The sequence below is a fragment of the Myotis yumanensis genome, unplaced genomic scaffold (genome assembly GCF_028538775.1).
Source record: "Myotis yumanensis isolate MYYU_CA2020_CCGP unplaced genomic scaffold, mMyoYum1.0.hap1 SCAF_5, whole genome shotgun sequence".
NCBI classification, from domain to species: domain Eukaryota; kingdom Metazoa; phylum Chordata; class Mammalia; order Chiroptera; family Vespertilionidae; genus Myotis; species Myotis yumanensis.
The window spans coordinates 16563341-16589946 of NW_027223756.1; the positions used below are offsets into that span (position 1 = coordinate 16563341).

A 26606-nucleotide genomic window follows, 5' to 3' on the forward strand; every position below is an offset into this window, starting at 1 on the left:
ATGATGAGAGAGAACCATCATCCAACTGCCTCCTGCATGCCCCTCATTGGAGATCAAGCCCGCAACCCAAGCATGTGGCCTGACCAGGAATCAAACTGTGACCTCCTGGTTCACAGGTTGAAGCTCAACCACTGAGCCATACTGGTCGGGTCCTTAACCCTGTTTTAACTGCTTCCCAAGGGAACCCTAGGGAACGCCTAGGTCTCATGGCCTAGGCGTATCTTATTACCAAAGACGATTAATTCTACTAGAAAAACCACAGTAGCCACTGTATCGTACAGGTTCATTTGGGCCAGCAATAGGTTTCAGGTAGGATGCAAGGGCTCAATGGCAGCAACCTATGGTCATGAGATAAAAATCCATCCAAGCCACATGCAAACCAGGTACCCACTGTGGCCTTCAGGGGAAGAAAACACCAAAACTCATAAGGGTGCACTTTAACGGAGGATCAAAACCTTTATGGACACATGAAAATGAATGAGCAATTTCTAGGATGATACAAAAAATGTCAATGTGAACTTCTTTTTTTCAAAAAAAAACCCCCAACCTCATTTGAGTTTCATGTGTGATTTCATTTTCCTGCTGAGGTTGCGAGAGAGCCACTGATTCCCCACAGCAGTCAGCAGCCGGGATCCCAGGCACCCGGGCAGGGCTCTGGTTCCTGGACTTCCAGTGGAGTCTGGTCTTCCAGGGAAGCGCACCTAGCCTCCATCTCCCGCCTATGAATGGCTGAGGAGCCAGGAGGGACATTATTTCAGTCTCTATCATGTCTGAGTTAGTTGATTTTAGAGCATCTGATACTTAAATGCTATACTTTTCCTTTTTTAAAATAAGCTCCCACCTCCATCCCTCACCATACTGCAATTCAGAAGTTCAGAAGCTCTTTGTGGCAGGAGAGCTTAAAACACTCATTTTTTCATTCATAAAACCACAGGGATCACCGATCACCGCTCTACCTTTCTTTGTGGAGTGTTAAAGTCTCCCATTTTTTCTCTCCTTAGGACAATAAGGTTTGCCTCTCTCATGTCTCACACAGACGACAAATGCCTCTGCAATTAGAGAATTTCAAAAGCTGGGATAAAGTTCACTTTTGATATTGGGCCAATTAATTGGCTCACACTTGTTTTATTGCTGTCTCAATTATATTGACTTGTACAAAATAGGCTAGTAACCTGTTGCTGACCATTACCTATGAGAAATATGATAGAACAAAACTACCCAATCACCAGGACAGATTCGTTTTGGCCATAATCTGGAGTGAGTACTAATCTGTTGCTTCAACAACAAAACCCCAAATTCTAGGAAATGCTTGAGATAGCTCCTATATGCCATGACATTCAGTTCTCACAAGTCCTTCTGAGGTTGGTGCTGTTCTTAACATCTTGTTCCAAATGAGGAATAGAAACAGAAAGAGGTTTGAAAACCTTGCCAGACTCACACCCTAGCACAGTGATGGCGAACCTATGACACACGTGTCAGAGGTGACGCGCGAACTCATTTTTTTGGTTGATTTTTCTTTGTTAAATGGCATTTAAATATATAAAATAAATATCAAAAATATAAATCTTTGTTTTACTATGGTTGCAAAGATCAAAACATTTCTATATGTGACACGGCACCAGAGTTAAGTTAGGGTTTTTCAAAATGCTGACACGCCGAGCTCAAAAGGTTCGCCATCACTGGCCTAGCAGGTGGCGAAAGCAGGATCCCAGGTCAGCAGTGTGGCCAAGAGCTCTCTCTGCATCTAACCTTCACTCCGGGCTGTAGCCTGTGTCAGAGATTCTGTCTGCAGACCCAAACCTCAAAATCTCAACTGAGCTCACAAGGACAGGGACTGTTCCTTTGGTCACATATTCACCCTTAGTCTCCTCATCGTACAATGAGAACAGAGTCAATCCCTCTTGTCCCACTTGCGGGAGTTTTTGAGGGAGTTTCATAAAAATGCTTTGAAATTTACAAAGCATTGTAAGAAATTCAATTGTTCCCCAAACACCCCCAGTGCACAGAAATATAAAAAGGAATCAATCAATGCTGCTCACAGATTCTGTTCTTCAACCACTCAACGAATAGAGCCTTTTCAAGGAATTTAAACTTAATGAGGGGTCTCTGGTAAAACTGTATCTGTGAGTAGTACTTTGAAGCCTGAGTCTTAGAATCGTCATATTACAGCGAATCTGAAAGGTCATTTAGTTAAAGTCTTCCTTCTTTCTGATGCCTGGCACACCGCCATAGTAGTCTTGAAATGACAGTCCCCTTTACCAGGCATCTCAGTGACGGGAAGCTCATGACTATCAAGGGAGATAATTGACCACTTCAGACAATTAGAAACTGCTTTCTTATGTTACACTATCTCACTTTTGGTTCTCCACCCTCGCACCTTTTCCATTCTAGGCACAGAGAATAAAGAGAAAATTTCCTTTTTGTAAGAATATCATAACTTGCACAAAGAGAGGGGGATTGTACATTTGGCTTCCTCCATACATCATTCCCTAAGAACTGACTTCTAGCTTTAGAATGAGCCACTGAAGTGCTGAATGTTGTACTGTAATAGCTCTTCAAGCACTGAGATGGGGATGTGTCCAACCCATTATGGCTACGTGTCTCGCAAATGGTCCTCAAAGTGCAGCCCGGTCATTTGTAGGGGCAGGCAGTCAGAAGTTCAACGCCTCCTGCTTTCCATTCCAATCCCACTCATCATGCACATTTTCTACAACATGTTTGCCTTCAAAGACTAAGAGGCATTTTCTTCATTTCCCAAAGAGCTTTCCCCGAGGACCACAGGGAGCGCCATGAACTAATAGACAGATGCATCATGTTAAAAGGGGTGTAAACACTTTCCTTTAATCAGTACCCAGTCGATATTCTCCATCATGAAAAACTAATGAGTTTCTCAACTCCTCTCCTCAGTTGTCATTGCAAAATATCTATCGGAGGCATGTCATCTGTATTTAATGAAGGGACAAGCATTGTAATTAAGTTTTAAGCTATCTCTTCAGCATGAAGCTGCCACTAAGTGTGAAATGACTATAATTCATAATTTTAAGACCTTGAATTTATTAGCATCTATTTCCTATTCAAGGTTAGGGGTATGGCACTCAGTTGTTCAAGGACTCAAATTCCTCTGTGCTTTGTTATTCCAGAGCGAGTGTGCCTGCGCTCAGATGGTAGGCAAGGAAAATTGTCATTAATGAGGCAGGTGGCATTTTTGAAGAAAAAAAATCAAAAGAACTGAAAACTCCTCTCCCTTTGTGAATAGGGTATGGGGATGAAGTGTATAATTGGGTGAAAGGGGACTTGGCATTCCTCTAGGAATTATTATGGTGGAGAAAATGAATAGGGACGGCAGGCTAGAGGCCCCAAGTAAAGCAAAGCTCTGCTGAAGTGTGACTAGTGCACACCCGTGGATAAAAAAAGGAGTCTAAAGTTTTGAGACTGATTGTAAAAGAAAGATGAATAAATGCTTCCCTTTTGAAAATGACTTAGTATGAATAGAAACAAAAGACATATGACTCATCAGTGCTTAGACAAGAGTATGGACTCCAGGAAACTTTGACAGCTCTCCTTTACTCTTGTTCCCCCACCCATGCTTTTGGGGAAAATGGACTTTGTAATGAACCATTTAACCTAAACCCCCTTGTGGGCAATGGTAAATGTAGAAGACATCTAGCCAGTGAATCTAAAAGTGAAGTGTAGGGGTTGTGTGTTTGTAGCAGGCAGACCATAATGAGCCTAAGGATATGCCAGAAAGGATTTTCTTAGGAAGTAAAGTTCAAGTTGAGAGGTGAAAAATAAAATAGGATTATTCAGAAAAAGAGCAGAGAAGAATGTTTCAAGAAAAGGGAATAGCAAGGCTCTAAGTGGAGGCTCAAAGGCATTCTAGAGGAAACAAAGAAAAAGTTGAATGGTTGAAACCTACAAGTTGAGGAGAGAGGACTCCCAATTCAATAGCGAACTCCACACATACTCTGCCCCTGCTCCTTCCTGAAGATCTAATGCAGTGACTAAATGAACCAAAAAAGGGTTCAAACCAACAAGGATAAAGTAAAAGAGAAGCAGCAAGAGTAGAAGAAAGATGTTGACAAAGCTTTGGAAATTACAAAGAAAACAGCAAAAAAGGAGCTTCATTAGCAGATGACAGAAAACTGAACTCTAAGAGCTTGTGGGTTTGGTGAAAATAAAGCCAAAAGCTAATTCAAACTGCAGAATCCTGACTGGTGCAGGAATGGGAGCCAACAGGCACCTATGTGGTTGGGAGTGTCTGGAGAGGCTGCAATTAGGAAGACTGGTTGAGGTTTTCATGGGAGATTGTCAGACTCCTAGACATTTCACCACTGTATTTACATAGGTGATCAGGCCACCCTCACTGTGATGAACTAAATATTGTGCTCCCATCCCCATTCATATCTTCATATCCTAATACCAATGTGATGGTATTAGGAAACGGGCCTTTAGAAGGTGATTAGGTCACAAGGGTGGGCCCTCATGAATGGGATTAGTGCCCTTATAAAAGAGACCCTAGACAGCTTCCTTATCCCTTCTACCACATCAGGACATAATAAGAAGATGGACATCTATGAACCAGGCTGTGTGCTCTCACCAGACACTGAATCTGCTGGTGCCTTGGAGTTCCCAGCCTCCAGAGTAGGAGAAATAAATTCCTGTCGTTTATAAGCCACACAGTCTATTATAGCAGCCCAAACAGACTAAGACACACTACGGAAGACTTGAACTCTAAGTTCTGTGATAGGATAGCTGAAAGTAGCAGTGCAATACTGGAAACAGAAAATTAAGTGAAAAACTATATATTGAAGAATGAAACCTCCTAGGCCCCACCTGAATATCTTGGCCACAAAGTTCATCTCAAACAAGGGGTTAGGACTCTTCTCTGGAAAAACTGTCCAGCCCGAGAGAAAAAAAGACCTACAAATTCGGACATTTGGGGTCACCAACCTAAAAATCCCAGCCTGATAATCCTACCTGGAAGCACCCCCCCATCAACAAACTCCATTCATGTGAACAAAACTTTCCAACAGATTCTTACTACTCAGCTCTCAAAGATGAATAGACATCCATGAATCACCAACCATTTGAAAAAGTCCCAGTCAAAAAGCCAGAGACCTGAATAATAATAACAATCCTATATAATGAGAGGAATATGTTAATTAGCCATTACACCCTGAGGTGTCATGACCAGATCACGGATCAGGAGGGTGGGCCATCGAGATACAAGCAGGCTGCAGAGAGCTACAGGAGGGGGCAGGGCAGCAAGCAAGTGGGAGGCAGAGAGCTACAGGAGAGGGCAGGGCAACAAGCTATGATGTAGGGGGGTAGTTACAGGAGGGCAGGGCAGCGAGCTAAAGGAGGGCAGGGCAGTGGGCGGAGAGCTACAGGAGAGCGGCAGTGACCTACTGGTGCACGGATTCGTGCACAGGGCTACTAGTGATGATAATAATGATAATAATGATAATAGATAACAAAAGAAACTTGAAAGTATCAAAAAGTAAAGAAAGGGTAGACCATACATGGAACTAATACAGGATGCTAGAGAAGGGAATCACCATAGAATAAAGAACATTTGGAAATTGAAATCTGAGAGGAGAAATTAAAAATTTAATGGAAGGACTGGAAAACAGAGAGGAGAGCAGAGGGAGAAACAAAAATAAGAATAAGTTGGAAGGAGTGGAAAGAGTAATAGGAGATGAGAGGCTGGGGCTACCATGTAGAACCAGATCATCACTTGCAGGTTTCAGGTGAGTGCTTTGTTTGGAAATTTTATCTTCATGTCAGTGGGAGCCATTGAAGAACAGCAGAAAAAGGAGTGATGGTTGGCCCCACTTGGCCAGGAAATAGGCCAGGTTATTTGGTTCTCTCTGACATCTAATGGTCTCAGTCTCATTTATATTATATTCTAACAAACCATGGAAAATTCTGGATCAATAATAATAATAATAATAATAATAAGATATCCACTGGCTGATTTTAAAAAAGGGATCACTTCTAGTTCTCAACTTATTTCAGGTAAAAACTGTAGTCAGCTTGCTTCCCTAAACTCTCATTACTCTGTGTTTTGAAAAGGTTATAATTGGAATAAAACAAGGCTGGCTTAAAGCCAGGATCATGAAGGGTGTAATTAAGGAAGATTTCTGTCTACACACCCAGCAGGGCCATCCCACTAAGGGGAAAGAATGGGAGATTTAAAAGCAATTGTGTGTTTTTCAAGAATAATACAACAATCTACATCACACATTTTACATAATAAATGGCAGCAGCTGACATTTTAATAAAGATACAAACAATATAAAGTCTCTGTGCTCAGCTTTGAGGCAGAAGGTAGCCCCAGCCCAGACATTTCAACAAATATACACACTCACCCATTCTGCTCTGAATGGATGGGAGGTTAGCACTTATTTTTGATGTCACACCTGCCCTGACAACATGAATAAGAAGTGCAATTATTACCACCCCCCCAATATGGTTTTATCTTTTGAATAATGTTTTTACACACATTTTAGGCCCTTACATTAAAAATTTAATCTAAAAGATATAATTTTAATTTTTAAATAAAAGCCACTTGTCTTAGATAACAAGAATGTGTCACATTGCCTCTTTCAAATTCATATAAAAATGGGTTCGCCCTAAGGGACAATCAGGAGCCTCACTGCACATGGCTGATGGCTGAAGGTTTCATAAATACTGTAGTAATGGCTTTGAGGAAGGCCAGTGGAATGTTTTGATTATTAAGGTATTTCCCCCAGTATCTTGCTGGTATAAAAGATTAAAACTCTAGAACCACTTTTGGGAGTATGTTTAAAGCATGTGATCAGAACTACAGTCCCAATCAATGCTGACTCAGGACTTGAAGAGAAATGAACGTCACCAATAGCAGGTGCCTGAGAATGGATGCTGAAAGTGCCTTTTCCTTTTGATTATATTACTCGGTGGTCCTTACAAGACACAGAGAGAAAGGCTCACAGCCCTTGAAGCTTGGCAAAGTCCCATAAGACACTTTGTGACTGGCATCCTACCCTGTATTGCAGACTGGCCAATTTATAAACCACGCTCTTCCATGAGAGGAAATGGTATTTCTTTATTGTTCTTACCTGACTTAGTTTTTCTCTCAAACTTCTATCCATATGGATTGTTGGGAAAAATAAATTTATTCTACTCTGGTATTTTCTCTGTGATTAAAAAGTTTCAACTTCCTCATTAGGATAAATGTTCCTCTCTCTCATTAGGATGTCATAATGGATATGGGGAAGGGGATTTCTGTGACTTTGTGGTGACTAACAAGTAAATCAATTCCACAGATGTTGTTCTGATTGGCATCAGGCGAGCAACCCAGGCTCAAGTCCTCAGTGAGTGAGTTCTGGCTAGTTTTCTCTGTGCTCACTCAGCACCGAGTCAGGTCTTAAAGGTGCTGGTGGACACTGAGGTCTGGGCATGTCTCCCACTCCATGTGGACTGTCTGCTGTGAAGCCCTCAGTCCCACTGCAGGGAACCTGCCCAGGAGCATGCCTGTCTGCACCATTAGTTACTCAACACAACACCACAGAGATGCTTCCACAAACCCCCTTTCCCCAGCCATCCCCCAGGAGTTAAAGGAGATTCAAGTGCTGACCCAGGTCCTCTTTTTCTCTCCAGCCTCATGACAATGCAGGGGTGATGAGACCACCCTGCAAGTTGGCTTCCTAGAGCCCTTTGCTTTTGACTTTCCTATCTAGTTAGTCTCTTCCCTCTGTGACTCAGAGAAGAAAGGTCACTATGGCGATTTATTTCATAACTTGCTTTCCCTACATTTCCCATATTCTTCTTCCCACAATTCACTAGAGACCAATAGTGTTGGGTTTTCAACTTCCTCTTCCTGTCTGCATGGGACTTCCTCTACATCCTAGCCTCATATCATCCCCATCATGCTATCTGCTCTCTATCCTTCCCAGGCTTCTAATGGCAGATTATAATGTAGAGAGAGGAGACGAAAACAGAACACGTAAGATTAATATCTTTAAAATATAATCTTGATCACAATTGTAAAAATAAGAACTTTTGATAAGTAAAGCAAAGGGAAAGATGGAACTAGCTCAGATAGTGAAGGGTAAATATTCATCTATCTACTACTAAGACCCATGGTGAAAAGGGCACCTTAGGGTTCACTTCTGTCTTATTCTCCTTCACTATAAATTATTTGCGTACTCATTTATCTACATCCCAAGAATTGAGCACATGCATTGATTCCTAATACAAACCAAAAAATACTTGGTAAACAGCTGCTGCTCTGACATTAAATGGAAAATCAGGTCACCACCCCATGTAATTGTATGCAGACTTCTTTTAGAAAGACCCCTTGGCTTCTTGCCCTGTGGTGGTTCCTTCCAAGCTTTTAGTTATATTCAGAGGAACAGAGCTGGTTCTATATGTACAGCGGTCTATACAACCTTCTCTCATTCTTTTCCTTTGCCCTAACACATGTGTGGGAAATAGGATTTCACATTCTATTTCTTGTTCCTATAGGATCAGAATCCTACAAGGAAACTTCACAGTTGAAAAGAATGCTTAGAACAAGGTAGGCATTCAAAGGTAGCTGCCTCTGTTCTGACAGAAAATATATATGCAGGACCTGTTTCAGATCATGCACAACCTGAGATCAGGGAGTTTTCCATTTGTCTTTATACAGACTCCAGAAAGAAAAGCAGTGAACAAGAGAACATTTAAAATAGTCACATTCTAAAATCATGAATTTATTAAAGTCAGTTTCTAGTCAAAGTGAGTTTTTTAAATTTTATTTTAAGGATAGGAATAGTTCTGGTACATTTTTAAGTATAGTCTTGAATCTGGAGTGACATGTCCTTATTTCAGAATTGCCCTGAAGAATGGTCGACAAACACTGTCCCAGATGGGGGGTGGGTGCAGACCTCACTAACGCTCATTATTTGTCTGAAGAGAAACAATCCTCTTTTTGTGATTTGCAGCTCAACCCTAGGTTATTTACAAACACCTTAAGCCAACTCTGCCAATACGGTAACTATAGTAACTCTGGAAAGAAAAGCAGTAAACCAAAACTCTAGCAGAAAGGAAGCTACCAGCCTGTTCCCTGAGATTGGAGATCTTTTAGGAAAAAATGCCAGAGGCCTAAAATCTGCCTTTCATTAACAAACAAGCAAACAACGACAACAATAAAAATAAGAAAACAAACAAATCCTACCAGCTGCCAAGGTAGGGGTTTGGGGAAACAAACGTTATCCCAACAGAGAAGGTCTCTAAAACAGATACTGTTTTCTTACGTTTGATTGATTGGATTAAGCGAGGGACGTGTTGGATGTTTAAGTTTTGCTTGCTTATTTTAGAAGACAGTCTATGTATAAATAAGCTGTAGTCTTTTAATTCAATTTGTTTCCCATTAGTAAGTAAGACCAAGAACATCTGAGTATAGAATATGATTTTTAAAAACCCTTATTAAAAACATTCCAACTTAACTGCATTGGGGTTTAAAGATCCAATAATTCACATCTCAACAAATGACGTTTTGTTTACATCCTCTTTTTTTTTTTTTTTTAAATCCTCACCTGAGGATATATTTTTATTAATTTTTAGAAAGAGGAAGGAAAAGAGAGAAACATTGATGTGAGAGAGAAACATAGATCAGTTGCCTCCTCTTTATGCACTCCGACCAGCAATAGAATCCACAACCTAGTTATGTGCCCTCACTGGGAACTAAACCTGTGAGCTTTTGGTGTATGGAACAACACTCCAACCAACTGAACCACCCAGCCAGGGCAATCTCCTTTCTGTGTATTTTTTAATTTATAAGACACTCAGGTACTTGAATCCTTTTAAACAAATCTTATGTAAAATAAGATCTTACAGGACTACAATATTAATTTCTTAGTTTTGATCAATATATCATAGATCTGTAAGATATTAACATTAGAGATGAGTAGTTAAAAGGAACATGGGGATAATCTGTATGAATTTTGCAATTCTTCTTTAAATCTAAATTTATTTTAAAATAAAAAGTAAAACACTATAGCCTTGACTGGTGCGGCTCAGTTGGTTGAGCACTGTTCCATGCACTGAGAGGTCACTGGTTCCATTCTTGGTTAGGTCACATGCCCGGGTTTTTGGCTCGATTCTCAGAAGGGGGCATGCAGAAGGCAGCCAATATCTATCTATTATCTATCTATTATCTATCTATCTATCTATCTATCTATCTATCTATCTATCTATCTATCTATCTGGTAAAATACTATAAAGGGATTAGCTGTTTGGAGCTAGATGTGACCTGGCTTTTTACAGCGAGCAGGGCTCTCAGATTAGCTCAAGACCACATTGTGAGTTTGCAATAGGTCCCTGACTCACAACTCAGTGCTCTTTCTCTCCATCGTGCTGCCACCCAGGAGTCCAGGAGTCACTGCTTCTGCTTCACCTGGACAGTTCACTCCGTGCCACCTGCTGGTACAAGTCCAGGGACCTCCCTTAGATGACTCTACTTTCCTAGGCCCAGAAGACACACCAGCCTGCATGTGCTGGGTCAGTAAAACTGATCCAACTGTAAAGCCAGAGGCCAGGAAGCTCAGTCACCAAGTTCATTACCTGCCTACTCAATAGCCAAGGTCAATTCCAATCAATAGCAAAGAGTACAATGTGGCACCATTAGATGATAAATGTGAAACTGATTTAGACTAATCAATCCACCCCATTTCATCATCCTTTCAATTGGTCAGAGATTCTCCCACAATGTGCCATCAGGAAAAAATTTCCAGAAGGATGAAGGGGCTAAATGATCACATTCTAAGCTCCTCACTCCGTTCAGGTTATCAAGCATCACCATGATTTGAACAGGTGCCAACAAAACACCAGTTTTAAAATTGCATATTAAAATCGTTGTATGCTTCCTATCAGACAATTTTATTTCTAGCCCCCATGGAATATGCCTATAATTTTAGAATAAGCAACTACCTGAAGTCCTTATTTTGTTGTACCAACTTAGAAATTTCGTTGTGACTGCGGAGGTTTAACTTAAGGTGAGTTCCAGGGTTTCTCGTAGGTTGCATATCAAGGACTAGAAGTGTGTCGACAGCACTCTATGAGCAAATACTCTGTTCTATGTCCTTCAGGGTCTGATCTCTAAAGTGGGCTGAGTTGTCTTTATGTTTGGTGTGGGCTGGGTTTGTGTTTAACTACAGAACATTTCTTTTTCTGTTTAAAGCAAAGTGAGCCTAAATCCAGCAACTCTTACATTTCTCAAGTCTTCCATGTAATGGAGAGCTTGTTCCATCGAGACAAATCTGTATTATATAGAGAGTGCAGCTTCTTTTAGACAACACTTATCTTTAAGCTGATCAGCACTAATTATTGACTAGCTCTGTAAAATAATAATAATAATAACAATAATAGCCCTACTTCTAAGGAAGATGTGAAAATAAAGTGACCCGGGCCACCCCTTAGCTTGTCTGGAAAGGGCTTTTACATCATAGACCTGAGGATTCACTACACTCAGAGAATGAGTTCTCTTCTAAAACTCGGGCCTCCTTGGGTGGATTTGCTTAGAAGATTCCAGTTTTTGTGTCTAATAGGAAGCATAGGCTCCAGATACTCAGGTGACTTCTGGCATCTGGAAGCCCCAATGACAACCATTATTCTAGTAAAATATAAAATCTTTCAGTGTGGTGTGTAATCTTAAAAATACAGCCCACTCTAGGTGGGGTGTTGCTAAGGAAAGGTTCTCTCTCCCCACCTATTATCCTCTTCCCTTGGCCCAATTTATGTCCCTATATTCACAAAGACGGACAGGCTTTGCAAGCAGGCTGTGGGTTTTGTAATGAGGTGATATAGTCTCTACCGACTGGGAACATGTTTCTGTTTAAGGAAACAAGATCCAAGCTGGCCACGGCTGTTTTCAGAAAAGCACAGGTCTTGGGGCTGACTGCACTGAGAAACAGCAGATTGTATAAGTACAGCTGCTCACGGCTGATGTCTTCCCGAAGTAGTTATTCCATGCTAGCTATGATGATCCACGATTGCTTTTAGTTAAAAGAACTACGGGAAATGAAGACAGCCAGGATTCACCGACCCCTTCATGGCTACAAGTATACAGTAAAAATTAAAGTTATATTTGTGTCATCATACCATGTTTTATGTGTTTCTTTTGGAAAGTTGGGGATGGTAGCTAGGCGGCAGGAATGGCTTTTAAGCCACCTCTCTATTTCTGTTTGTTTATCTAGCTGTCTGTCTGTATGTCTATTGTTCTTTTTGGTTTTCCACAATTGGTGGTAAGAACACAACACTGTAGAATCCTTTTCTGCTAAAGGCAGCCCCCATATAGACACCTGAAGACGAACACCAACCAGTACACGGAATACCCACGGAGGTAGTTCTACAACCATATCATTCCAGGGAAAATAAAAATCTGCACTGCATTTAGAGCTCAGTTTCTCAGAGATATCACTCTACTGTGGGCTGATCAGCACCGATTACTGATGAGTTCTCTAACTGGGTAGGTTTTTGGTACCACAAAATACAGCAAGCAACACACACTGCAACAATCAATCCTAAACCTCACAATGACACTGCGGACAACCTCTTCCTCCAAACCCTCAACCTTAGGTCCTCAGAGAACATTTTCTCCTGGTTGCAGTTTATCTTCTCGTCCTTTCTAACGGCCGCTCGGTTTACATATTCATGCTGTGATGCTGTTACATTACACGGATTCAAAATGGATCATCAGCCCATGGCACAGAGAAAGGAAACAGACGCTAAATCGATGAATGCAAAGTCAGAAGCTTACCTTAGTTCCTTGAAGGGGTCTGCCCTGACGTTAGGTGTTTCTATTGATTTAGGGAACACGGTGCCCTCTGCTCCTGTAAACAAGAGAAAAAAGCAAACAGAAGTTGGAGACTGCTGGATGTGTTACCTGGGGGCACAACCAGCTAAATGCAGTGAATCCTTAACACAACTCAATACACACATATTTTTTTTTTTTTTTTTTTTTGCCACTGGCTTTCGGCCTCTGTAATAGGAGAGCATTAAATCAACTCATGCAAACAGCCTTTGAAAAAACAAGGAAGCTCTTTTGAAAGTGTTCCTGCTGAGATCAGAGTGAGGCCATGAGGCAAATTCCATGTCGGCTTAAAAAAAAAAAATTAAAAAAGATGCCTAGAATTGGCACAGTCTGACTCTGGTCCCTCATAAACTATTCATAGTCACCCAAGTGGAAATGTTTGGAAAAACAGCAACTGAAGCCCTCAGAGTGCAGCCAGGGCACAGACCACAGAACACAACGCCTATGCGGTGGCAGGGATGCTACATGGTGGAAGGCACCGTAAGAATGTGAGATATTTGCCTAATAACAATTTGACAGAAGTTTTTCAGTAAATAAAGTTCTACACTATTATTATCTGGAGAAGTTAAACACAACACTATGGGGGATCATTTGAAGTTCAGCACTTTTACACTTTGAGTATTAACATTGATCCCCAGCCCAGTCTAGACATTTAGCTGTTGACTTTGCTATAAGCCTTTATCTTCACAACTTGTCAATGCCAGCTGAACCTATCTAGCCATAAAGATTGTGATTATCTGATTTGTCTGCTCCCAGAGTGTCTTCAAATCATTTAAGCCTCAGTTTATCACAGACAATTACAGTGGATATTAGTTTTTCAATTAAACTTAGCTAGGCAATATCCTGTACTTTGAGGCAAAGGTGTTTATTTTTATACATTTGGTATAGTTCTTTGATGCTGTAAGGGCAGAATAATATCTTGCATTCACACGTGAATTTCTAGAATCCTCCTGCAATTGTTATAGTATCTAAAAATCCTCCATTAACTGCTGTCATTCCAAATCCAGATTTATCCTAGCATACTGATGAGCCGAGGGGGAAGAACTGATTTCTTTACTTTTGTAGCAACTGTGGAAATATTTCATCTTTCTGATATGAGTAAAAGACTATTGTAAGTAAAATCAGAAAATAATAACTTGACTTAACGTTACATATAGTCATTCAAAGAATATCCTGGTGAACAATAACTATTATTCTAAGCAAATATTTTGTGTGAGATAAGGACTATAAATATCTATTATTATGGACAAGAGGCCTGGTACACGAATTCGTGCACAGGTGGGGTCCCTTGGCCTGGCCAGCGATCAGGGCTGATCAGGCTAGCTGGCCGGGGGGAGGGACCACAGGAGGTTGGCTGTGGGAGTGCACTGATCACCAGGGGACAGCTCCTGCATTGAGCGTCTGCCTTCTGGTGGTCAATGTGCAGCATAGCGACTGGTCTACCAGTGGGTAGTTCATTAGGTTGCTTAAACTTTTATATATATAGATGTAGAATCTGAGACTCAGAGAAGTTAGGAAATTTTCCTAAGGTCACACAGCAAAGAGGGAGAACCAGGACTTAAATGGAGCTATTTCAGCTCGGGAACAGATGACCTTGACTGCTATGACAAACTGTCTTTTTCAGCAGATTAAGTCACTCTCTACTTGCTCATCTTTTTATGGACAGACAAATACCAATGTTTATATCCTCAAGTAATACTTGCTACTTTCCTCTGTTACCCCTCTTCTAAAAAAAGTTTCTATGTACACTGAAATGAGTTACTAATACTTTTCAAAAAGACCATTTCTTTTCAAGTACTATCACAGGTTTCTGATTTTCACACTGCTTTTCATTTTCCCAGAAGCATCCATCAGCATCAATTCCCCCATCCTACCCTCTCTACCTATTCTTGGATAATAAATTATTCTCCATTTTATTATTTCAAAAAGGTTTCTATTAAAGCCATACCTACTTATTCCTTCTTTGACACAATATAATTTACTAGCAAGAAATGTTCATAAACAGTTTGAGTGAAAAATCCATAAAGCCATTTCAGCTTTATTTTAAGTTCCATTTAATGTCCCTCAAAAATGATTTCATCAATGTGTTTCCATTAGCTAGTTCTCTGCCCAATAACTTAATTCTTCACAATCCATCAGGAACTTATAAAGCTTGTGACAGGATCTATCCAAAGTGTTTTGAATCAGCTCCATGGCTCTGTTTCCCCTAGTAGCAGAGGTAGGGGCAAACTCTTCAAAAAATCTCAAATGCACTTCATTGTCATAGTAACAAAAGAATCAGCTTCTCCTCTCGGGAAAGTGTACTCAGTGTGAAGCTCAATTTGGTCATGCTTTCCCCTCTAAGTGTCCTGGGATGTCAGGAGACTTAACATCTAGTTCTCTCTGTGATGCTGGGCAAGTCAGATAAACTCTCTGGCCCTTGATTTTCCTGTTTCCTATAAAATGAGAGTTGGGACGAGAAGTGTTAGAGCTAAATTGTTTTCTCTCCCAATCTAAAATGTCATAAAGTCACAATCTAATCAGAACATGATTGTCTTTAGCCATTTCCATTCCCTACCAGGAAAACAGAGCAATCCTGGAATATCAAAGGAAATCACTAAAGATGTTTCCAGTGCTTACGGAAGAAAAAAGTAAAAGAAAACAGATTTTTGTCCACTTCGAACTGCATTTAACTGATAGAAATAATAAGCAGAAAATAGACCTTATAAGAGATGAAATGGTAGAGAGCAAAATCTATTATAGATGAAACTAACTATAAGGACAACAACAAAACTTGATAATAACTCTTTAAAACTCAAAAAAATGACATGGAGAAATTCAACTTTATAAAAAATAGTAAACACTAAAGTGCTTAACACTAAATAGCTATGAACTAAATACTGAAAGAAAACATTTATATCTGCATAATTTGGTGCAGGGAAATTGGATTTGACAGAAATTGGACACAACAGAAAAAAATTGCAATGATTGAAATTATCAGTAAACTTGGAAATAGAAAAGTTTATGATGGATCAAACCTTTGTTATACATGCAGAAGAAATTATTTTACAGACAATAATTTTAAGGAAAACTTCTAAAAAGTTCAGAAATGGTTTCAAGTGTACTGTTTAGAAAATTGATTAAGGAATTAAACTAGCTTAATGGAGTTTGCTCTGGTAAATTCTTTCTTGAGGAACATTCATTAATATTGGCATAATTATGATTAATGCTTCTGTATTAACTAACGCGACTAAAAATCATTTTTGGATTTAAATGGTGGGACCAAAATGCTCAACAGGTTTAAAATGCAGAGTTAAAATATCTGATGACCAATGTTTGAAGTCAAGGTGTATTAAGTTATCTAATTCATGTTGCTTGGGTAGATATAACCTGAATGACAGCCCTTAATAACAACCATATTTTACTTGATAAGATAAGAATACATTTCTCTACCAATATTAAATTATAAGCAGAGAAAAGACATCAATCTAAAAATTGGAGATAAGAAAATGGAAAAGGGAAAGATTTGATTTTCTGAAATATCAGAGAACTGAGAAACCAAAAACCTGATTTTTAGTGCTGATTTTGTATAAGCTCATTATGTGACTTTTCTCAATTTGCCTTCTAGTCTTATTTCTCCACTTATTATACAAAGTGGGGGTGGGGATTAGAAACTATAAGGCCTCCAGACCTGCTCTTTTACAATGCTCCAAATTATATGGTTGGATGAACCCAAAGGACTAGGAGAAGGGCATGGTGGATTGATATACCCAACATTCAATTTATTTAAGAAATATTAATCCAGCAGGGGGCTCTAGAGGTGAGCCATAGGAATATGGAGCTCATAATCTAGTACAGTGTAGTGTACTCTGGCAGTGTACAACAAATTTAAATAATGAGTAATCCTATATAATAAAAGGCTAATATGCAAATCAACCAAATGTCAGAACAACCAGTCACCATGACATGCACTGACCACCAGAGGGCAGATGCTCAACGTAGGAGCTGCCCCCTGGTGGTCAGTGCTGGGAGCCTCTCCTGCCTCCATGGGGGGCAGGCCTAAGCTGGCAGTGGGACATCCCCCGAGGGCTCTGGGACTGCAAGAGGGCGCAGGCCAGGCTGAGGGACACCCCCCCCCCCCAGTGCACGAATTTCGTGCACTAGGCCTCTAGTAATCTCATAAATGAAAATATACATTAGTAACAAATGGCGATTAAAACTTGAAAGGAAAATCAAAGATGTCTTTGAAAGTATAAAACTTGGGGTCATTGCCCTAGCCAGTGTGGCTCAGGTGGTTGGGTGGCGTCCAGTGTACCACAGGGTTGTTGGTTTGATTCCCAGTCAGGGCACATGCCTGGGTTGGAGGCTTGACCCCTGGTTGAGGGCTTGCAGGAGGCAGCTGATTGATGTTCCTCTCTCTTTCTCCACCAAAAAATCAATTAAAAAAGAAAACACAATTTGGGGTCATAGCCTGGTCTGGCAGGTAAATTTCCCTGAAAAGTGAAGTTTTGCTGATATTTGTTAAGTCATTAGGAACCAACTAGATAAGAGTGGGAAGTAGCAGTAGAAAACAGTTCAAAGGTGACAGGGTTGGGAAGTTGAAGTTAATAAAGATCAGTGTGGCCAGACTATGCTTAGCAAAGGTGAGCAGCGTGGGTGAACCCAGAGAGGTAAGTTGGCCCAAGTAATGCAGAGTCTTGTATGCCACAGCAAAGGCTTTAAGCAGGGATTTGACTTTAGCAAATTGGCGTTTTTCAGAAATCACCAATGTTGTATGTTATGGTCTGCATGTGTGTGTTCCCCTAAAATTCATACGTTGAAATTCTACTCTTTAACAGAACCCAACCATGCTGGCACCCTGACTCTAGCCTTCAGAATGTGAGAAATATATTTCTGATGTTTAAACTACCAGAATGTATGACATTCTGTTACAGCAGCATGAGCTGAGACTCTGTCATGGAAAAGGTAACAGAGGAGAGAGAGGATAAATAAGATGAGTCAGGGAGAGAGACGGTGGTAGGCTGAACTAGAGAACCGGCAATGAGAATGGAGAAGAGTGGGTGGTTTAGAACATATTTAAGACGGATCTAATGACATGCTGGATAAGAGGGAGACTAAAGGATGACCACAGGGCCCATGGGAAGAGCTGAAATTGATGTCAAAGCCAAATGATTAATGCTCAAAGCCAGCTGTGCCCATGGCAACCTTATACTTCTCCAATAACATCCTGCTTATTTGGATGTTTGGTATTTTAGTTGCAATTAAAATTGTCTTTACTTAATAAAAGAAGCTGTTATGAATCCAACTATAATTTTCTTGTGAGGGTGCTGGCAACATGACAAATAAAATTTAAATTAAGCCTCCCATAGTATATACAAGCAATATTTAAAAACTATGAATAGGTAATAATTCCTTGAATAATACACATTGTTTTCTGTACAAGATAATTTTCTGGTTACTCCAAAGTGTTAGCTAAACACATGTTCATATATCGCCCATTGTTTAAAAATCTTTCTAAAATACCTAAAATACTGGTTTTGCCTCTGAGAGTCCAGGCTAAAGAACATGGCTATATTTTGAAATTTAAATATTATTTAATGTCTCAGATCCATTTTCCTGAAAGCCAATTTCCTCTACAGCATGCTATCCATTGGTAGGTATAAAAGAGTGAATTGCAGAAGAACTGATCATGGGAAATTCCTCAGAAACAATGGTTTTATATTTAGTTCCTAACATAAACTTTTGACTTTCTCCTAATAGTAATATTCAGTAAAAAAATTCTTTTAAGGAAGTGAGTTGGGTTATGTTTAGCCAAAGATTTAAAATGAAATGAGTAATCAGTGAAGTTGCAGAGTTTCCACAAATTTCAGGATTAAGCACTGTCAGCCTCTGAAACCCTTCCCAGACTTGAGCAATAAACAGATGCAAGACAGGAACTTTGAGTGGAAAATGTCACTTCAAGTAATTTAATCCCATTCTGTCTCCCTGGCTTTGGTGGTGTTTAACAAATCACCAATGCAAAAATGTTTGTAGTCATTACAAGTCGTTTCCAGGGTACATATCAAATATTTTCTTTTAGGAATTAGGACAGATTCACCTAACCTAAAAGTACAGATAATTAAATTCATTCAACAAATATTTAGGGAGGGCAGGTTTAGACTTTCCTCTTTATGGGATCACAAATTAATCTATAAAAATAAAAGTATAATATTCTAATTAGATCGGACGTCCTTCCAGACAACCTTTTGGACAAAGCCAGGGCTGCGAGGGAAGCCTGGGCCCCGGGTGCCTGCCGGTGTCCAGAGGTAAGTCCGGGTCCTGGGTGCCAGAGGGAAGTCGGTGCTGGCAGCCAGGGGAAAGAAAGCCTACTCTTGCACGAAATTTCATGCATCGGACCTCTAGTATATATATAATATATATGTTATTTGTGAGCATGCTATTCATGGTAGGTATAAAAGAATATATATATACACATATATATGCATATATATATGTGTATGTGTATATACATACACACACACATATATATATACATATATATACACATATATATATGTATATATATATATATATATATTCTATAGCTATCTCAAGTATTGTAGCCATTCTTTGTCTATAAATATTTAATCATTACCTACTATGTGCACAGCACAGTGCTAAGGCAATATTCAGTGTGAAGAGCTGATCTATGTCCTTATGGAGTTTTATTATAGCTTCATAAATTTAGAGAACATATTTAAATTGATCTTTAACAACAACTTTTAAAATCATGCATTCTCAATGGGGTGATGTAGTTAAAGGTATAAAACTGGTTCTTGGTGGGCCAGCAAAAGAAATCTTGCTCTATTAATGTATAAAGTACAGATATATAAATAGTACATAAATAGATATACAGTATATATGATACTAAAATCTCATTGGAGGAGAATAAATAAAAAAAGATGTGAAATAATTCTCTACAAGAGCCATACTAGAAAAAAGGTTGAGAAAGTGTTGTAAATGCTCTGAGGTTTAGGCAGGGAGCTGATGGAGCATGGAGGAGGGGGTGAGCGCTGGCATGGGAGGATCTGCAAGGCTCCTCTGGGGAAATGGAATGAAGTTGCAATCTGAAGGAGGTGTCAGTCAGGCAAAGAGTTTACATGGAGATGGGTGGAGAGAACACATCAGGAAGGAGGACATGTATGGAAGCCCTGAGACAAGAGGCAGCATGCTGCCTTTAAGGGATAGTAAGATCATTGTACCTGGAATGCAAAGAGCAAGACTGGCATAAGAGGAGACTGGTGAGGGAGTCAGGGGCAAGATCATGTAGAAACATGTAGGCATGTTCAAGTCTGGCAGACTTTTTGATTGATATTGCTAGATAGAAGGAATCTGGTCCCTTTATGGCATTGTTAATGTGCTGCTCCAGTTCTGGACAAGTTATATCCAATATTTTTATTATGTAATGAAAATAAGCCCTTAGCCCTGGTTATTTGGTTCCAGTGGTTGGAGTGTCATCTTGTACACCAAAAGGTTGAGGGTTTAATTCCCAGTCAGGGCACGTACCTAGTTTGCAGATTTGATCCTTGATCAGGGTATGTATTGATGTTTCTCATCTCTTTCTCCCTTCCCCTCTCTCTAAAGTCAATAAGCATGTCCTTGGTGAGGATTAGCAACATGGAAATCACTTACATCACAGGAGTTATTCTATGAAGAGCTGGAGGCAGACTCTTACAAGCAGAGGAGTACGTGGGAAGTGAAGAAATGGTTATGGCAAGAGTCAACATTTTTTGGACAAGAGCTATCTAGTAAGATAGCTGAGTATTGGATATTGAATATTAGATATTAAAGATGAAGCTATGGTTAGTAACCAAACTTTTATGGGGTACCAGTCTGCTCTATGGCTCAGGCCGGGCAGAGGCCCAGGTGCTCAGTTGCCTGGATGCAGGCACGCATAATGTGGATATTCGAGTTCATTAGGCTGGGGTATTAATAGATATGTACATTGAAATGAGAGTGTAATAAGTTCAGGGTTGTATAGGAAAATTGTGAAGAGGAATATGATACTTAGGGTCTTCTAGCCTCATTTTCCAGGAATGGGGATAGTAACACTTCTCTCTAATGAGGATTAGAGAATGTATATTATATATAGTGCTATGTGTGCATGGTACATCAAAATGCTCAATAAATGACAGATAATATTTATTATAAGGGAATCAAAGATGTTGATAATGATAGAAGATAAGGCCAGAAAAACATAAGGATGTCATTCAATAATCTGAATGTTAACAATGGAGAAGAATAAAATAAGACGTGTTTCCTAGCAATTTAGCATCAAGGTGCACATTTTAAATACTTGTGTAGCATGTGAAACCACAGAGCAGTTTAAGATTCACGTATAAAAATATCCTGGCAAGACATGAAGAGACAAGTAGTTTAATTAAACAAACTCTACTCGAGAAACCAACAGACCAGAACTCATGCTCGGTGTATCATTAAGCCCAAACTGGAAAAAATAAAAGGAATCAACCAAGCAGCAAGCAACCTCATTTCAGTTTCTTATAACTACATTATTTTTGATAGTAAATAAAGCCACAGAGTAAAACAAATCATTTCAACTCACTGGCTGCGTATAACACTGATGGAACAAGGCAGCACTGAGTTAGGATGGTCTGTGGACAACAGAGCAACAGCAACAAGCCGAGAAGGCTGCTTGACATGCACAGCAGAGCTGCATACAAGAGACAGGCCTTGGTTCTCAAAGATGATGAATGCACTGTGTGTCTTATGAGTGAGATGAATGCAGTCATCTGCCCATACTCCCCTCCAGGTCTCTGTGGGACAGGTGGCCAGAATCAGAGAGAGGGAGGACACGAATATGGGTACTGTATGATTATGGACAGTGCGGATGAGTTAAGGAGAGCATGGTTCTGCCTGGCCTTCGCATGGGAGTGAGGGTTAGATGGGAGTCCTGAATACACTGCTTCCTTAGTCAAGATCTCAGTTCTCAAGTGCCTCTCTCAGTGTGAGAGCAATCAAGACTCAGAGAGTCAATGGATGCGGGTGAGACCGCAGAAAACATGGGCATGATTTTAAGGGTTTCCTGGTCATTGAAAAAGAAGTAGAAAGCTTTGTTCCTGTGGCTTTGCAGGTGGGGGGTGATGACTTTCTATGGAGAAGAAAATTGAAACATAATTGAAGACCTTGGAGAAGCACTGTCTATAGAAAATAATTGGAGAAACTTATAAACTCATTTACAGACGATGACTTGAACAGTGAGAACCAGCAAGTTGAAATCTTAGTAAACATGCTGCATGTTCCAAAGCATTAAAACACTTAAATGATTTCATTTCAGAATACAATCTTATTATGAAAGCAAGTCTCAAAATGAACATACGTTGCAGGTGACTTAAAGGGTAATTTTAATGATATGATATGATTTTTACCTCATCCACTAACTTTCCCCTCATATGGGGCCAGCACATCACCTATCAACATCCATTTTCCCCTGCCAACAAAATACCAGTATTGTTCTTAAGAGCAAAGTATCCAACTAAATGGTCACTTTCCCAGACTCCCGGGAAGCTAGGGGTGATCATATGACACAATTTTGTCTAATGAGATTTAAGTAGAAGTCTATTAGGGAGGGGTACTGGCAAGGTTTTACGTCCTAATAGGAAGGTACAGGTGTGGCTGGTTCCACTCTTCTTCTTTCTTCCTACCTGAATATCAACATAATATCTGGAGCTGTAAGAGCCTTCTTCTGATCATGAGATAAAGGCCAAGAACATTTCAGACATGCTGATCCAGACAGCACTAAGCCACCAGCAACTGTCCACCAGGCGACTTCTTCTTATGGGAGAAAAGCAAGTCCCTATGTATTATTTGTTTAAGCCACCTTAGGGGAATGTTGTTACTCAGTCCTACCATTCTCCCCAAGACCAAGGAGAAAGGAGCAAATGGACCCTTAAAAAGGGTCACACTTATCACCTAGAACTTTTTTGCCACATGTCAACTAGCCAAAAGTTGAAACTCACTCATACTGTACCTTTAAGCTATACTGAAGTGTCTGCATCGATTGGTGAGTAGGATTGGGTTTTCCCCCCTTCTTGGACTTTACTCATAACATTCTCAGACAGAAAGTACTTGTCTTTCCCTTCCAGTGCATCAGATCCTTGAAGGCCCAGCTCAAATGCCACCTGCATAGCGAAGCCTTCCATAGTCCTCTTCTCAGTTACCCCTAATTGCTCCCGAAACACACAACTGATATTCTGGATAAGCACTCATCTCATTCTACTGTGTGAGATGGTTCACTGAGCGTGTTTTCCCTTCACCAGAATGTAAGCGACTTAAAGTCGAGGACCATGTCCTGGGCGTTTTCGTGCTTTTCTAGACAAATAGCTAGACACAGACTTAGATGTTCTGAATTTAGTTTCACATAAGCAGGAACAGCTGCAGAATGAAAAAGAAGCTTCTGGAGGGGAAAGGTGTGAACTGGTCAGCACCATGCAGGACAGTTAGTGATGAAGGCTGTAGCTACGTGGTCTCGGTCAGATAGACTCCTACCAGCAAGCTCTCTCCTAACCTCTCCAATTTACTGCAGTCAATGCAACGCCCTGGAGTTCATGTGGGACAGGTTTCCTGTCTGGTTTACAACCTATGGTGAGTTCTGTTTCCTACAATAGAAAGCCTACCTTTTAAACATGATATGATCAAGGCTTAATCCACCTCTTTAGCTTTGTCTGTGGCTTGATAATTTTTTAAAGTACTGATTTGTATTTGTTATCTCCACAATTTTGACTCCCTCCATTTCTAGGAGAAACCAGGCCCTCTGCATATTCTTGATGTTTGTTTTCATAAAGTAAAATATATTTTTGTGATATATAATTTTATGAGTTTTGACAAATACATAGAGCCATGTATCTACCTACCACCATAAGCAAACAGCACAATTTTATTACCCTGAACATTCCACTGTGCTGGCCTTTTTTGGTCAGCCTCTCCCTCCAAGCCCTTGCTCCTGGCTCCCACTGTTCGCAGGCCCTGTCTACACAGTCACCTTCCCAGACTGCCGTATAAACAGAGTCATCCAGTACGGAGTTTGCGGTTTTGTTCCTTACACTTAGAAAAATGAATCTGAGATTCCTGATGGAAGGTTTTCAGTGGATCAAAAGCAGAACTGCCTTAAATCAACAGCGACGCCTGCCCCTTGTCCTGAACTAATCCTAGTGGAGAATATGCTGGCTCTCCTCGGGGAAGGGGAAAGAGAAGAGGCCTGGGAAGGAAGCCAAGGAAGAGGCAGCTTTTGGCCCCGATTTAGAGGAACTGAGAGAGCTAAGGTCCATTGAGGACCAGAGTCATCTCTGGGGAAGTGCCAAACTCTCCGAGGACACAGCCGTGCCATGCCCTGAGAAGGCAGGGCACTGGTCACAGGGGCCCACAGCCTCAGCAAATGTCCCTAGGTCTTCTCTGCAACATGGATGTTGAGGGTCAACAGGCCAGGAAAATGAAGACATCAGAGGTGATCCGTATGGACCAAGCATTAGCAGGTGTGCTCGTATATTCTTGACACCACATACACGTTGCTTCTTTGATTCTTGAGCAACCCAATAATGATGGAGACAGAATTTCCTGCCAGACTCATGTAGGGCCTGAGTCACATTTAGGGAATAAAAGTCATATTAATACCTGATGTCTATTAAGTACTTACTCTTTTGCCAGGCATTTTTCTAAGCATGTTACATGGATTAACTCATTTAATTCTCACCATACCTCCTATAGGGTATGTGATATTAATGTCCCTCAATCTGTAGATGACAAAGCTGAAGCACAGAAAGGTTTCACGGAGAGTGAGTGTTGGGGCCAGGACCTGAACCCAGGCAAATGTAGCTGCAGAGCCCCTGTTCTAAACTCCCTGCTTGAATGTGGACTTCCTCCATTGTGAGTTTGGGAATTATGAGTCACACTCAAAATATCTCCTCCCCCATGAAAAGACCACCTACAGTCCTAATGGCTGGTTGTGCACATTCTTTGTTTTTGTTCCCTTTTTATTTATTTACTAGAGGCCCAGTGCATGAAATTCATGCACGGGGGTGAGGGAGGGGGTCCCTCAGCCTGGCCTGCACCCTCTCGCAATCTGGGACCCCTTGGGAGATGCCCGACTGCCGGCAGTTGGACATCCCTCTCGAAACTGGGACTGCTGGCTCCTAACTGCTCGCCTGCCTGCCTGACTGATCATGCCTAACCACTCTGCATGCCTGCCTCATTGCCCCAACCACTTGCCTGCCTGCCTGCCTGATCGCCCCTAACTGCTTGCCCGCCTGCCTGATTGCACCTAACCCCTCTGCTTGCCTGCCTGATTATCTCTAACTGCTCACCTGCCTGCCTGATTGCCCCTAACCGCCTCTGCCTTGGCCCCCGCTACGGCGGCTTCATCTGGAAGGATGTCCGGAATGATGTCCGGAAGGTGGTTTGGCTGTCCGGTCTAATTAGCATATTATGCTTTTATTATTATAGATTTTTTATTGTCTAAAGTTTTACATGTCTCCTGTTTCCCCAATTGAGCCCCCCTGCCCACCCATTCCCACCCCAGGCAAGCCCCCACTGCCCCAGTGTCTGTGTCCATTGGTTATGCTAATATGCATGCACACAAGTCCTTTGGTTGCTCTCTAACCTCCTCCCCTACCATTTGTCTCTGCACATTCTATTCACAGCTGCTTCTGTGCTGAAGGCCGTGAGCATTGTTTGAATTGCTACCTGTCCACAGCTGACCAGTAAGGTTCTAACCTTACTGAAACAGCAATACAGAGGGCAGTGTCAATGAGTGATGGGTCCTAGATCATAACAACTAACACTTACTGGGAATCATGCTAAGTGCTTTTATAGGTATAGTCCCTTCATCTTCAAGAAAACCCAATGAGTTGAGAAATATGAGGCTTAGGCAAAATAAATAATAATTACTGTTACAGTGCAAATTAGTAATAGGGCTGGGATAAGAACCCAGACAAACTAGTTCCCCAGCTCACATTTTTTTTTTTTTTTTTTTTATTTTTTTTATTTTCCTCTTAAAGTATTACAAAGGGTATTACATAAGTATCCTTTCCCCCCCCCCCCCCCGCCCTTGACAAACCACTACCCTCCCTTACCCCCCAGTGTCTTATGTCCATTAGTTATGCTTATATGCATGCATACAAGTCCTTCGGTTGATCTCTTACTCCCCTCCCTCCTGCCCCCCAACTCTCTCTGGCCTTCCCACTGCAGTTTGACAATCAGTTTGAGGCAGCTCTGCCTCTGTATCTATTATTGTTCAAAAGTTTGTAATGGTCTTTATTATCCATGAATGAGTGAGATCATGTGGTATTTTTCCTTCATTGACTGGCTTGTTTCACTTAGCATAATGCTCTCCAGTTCCATCCATGATGTTGCAAATGGTAGGAGTTCCTTCTTTTTAACAGCAGCATAGTATTCCATCGTGTAGATGTACCACAGTTTTCTAATCCATTCATCTACTGATGGGCACTTAGGCTGTTTCCAGATCTTAGCTATGGTGAATTGTGCTGCTATGAACATCTGGGTGCATATATCCTTTCTGATAGGTGTTTCTGGTTTCTTGGGATATATTCCTAGTAGTGGGATCACAGGGTCAAATGGGAGTTCCATTTCCAATTTTTTGAGGAACCTCCATACTGCCTTCCATAGTGGCTGCACCAGTCTGCATTCCCACCAGCAGTGCACAAGTGTTCCTTTTTCTCCACATCCTCTCCAGCACTTGTCGTTTGTTGATTTGTTGATGATGGCCATTCTGACAGGTGTG

At 40.8% G+C, this 26606-nt stretch overlaps 1 protein-coding gene across 1 annotated transcript in view; it reads right to left on the minus strand.

The window, feature by feature from the left end:
• Window positions 1-26606, minus strand: part of SGCD (sarcoglycan delta) — a 315741-nt gene that overhangs the window by 60989 nt on the left and 228146 nt on the right. The window contains exon 6 of the mRNA XM_070414525.1: window positions 12782-12854. Coding sequence (XP_070270626.1) covers window positions 12782-12854 — 73 coding nt within the window. The remainder of the gene's footprint in view (window positions 1-12781; window positions 12855-26606) is intronic.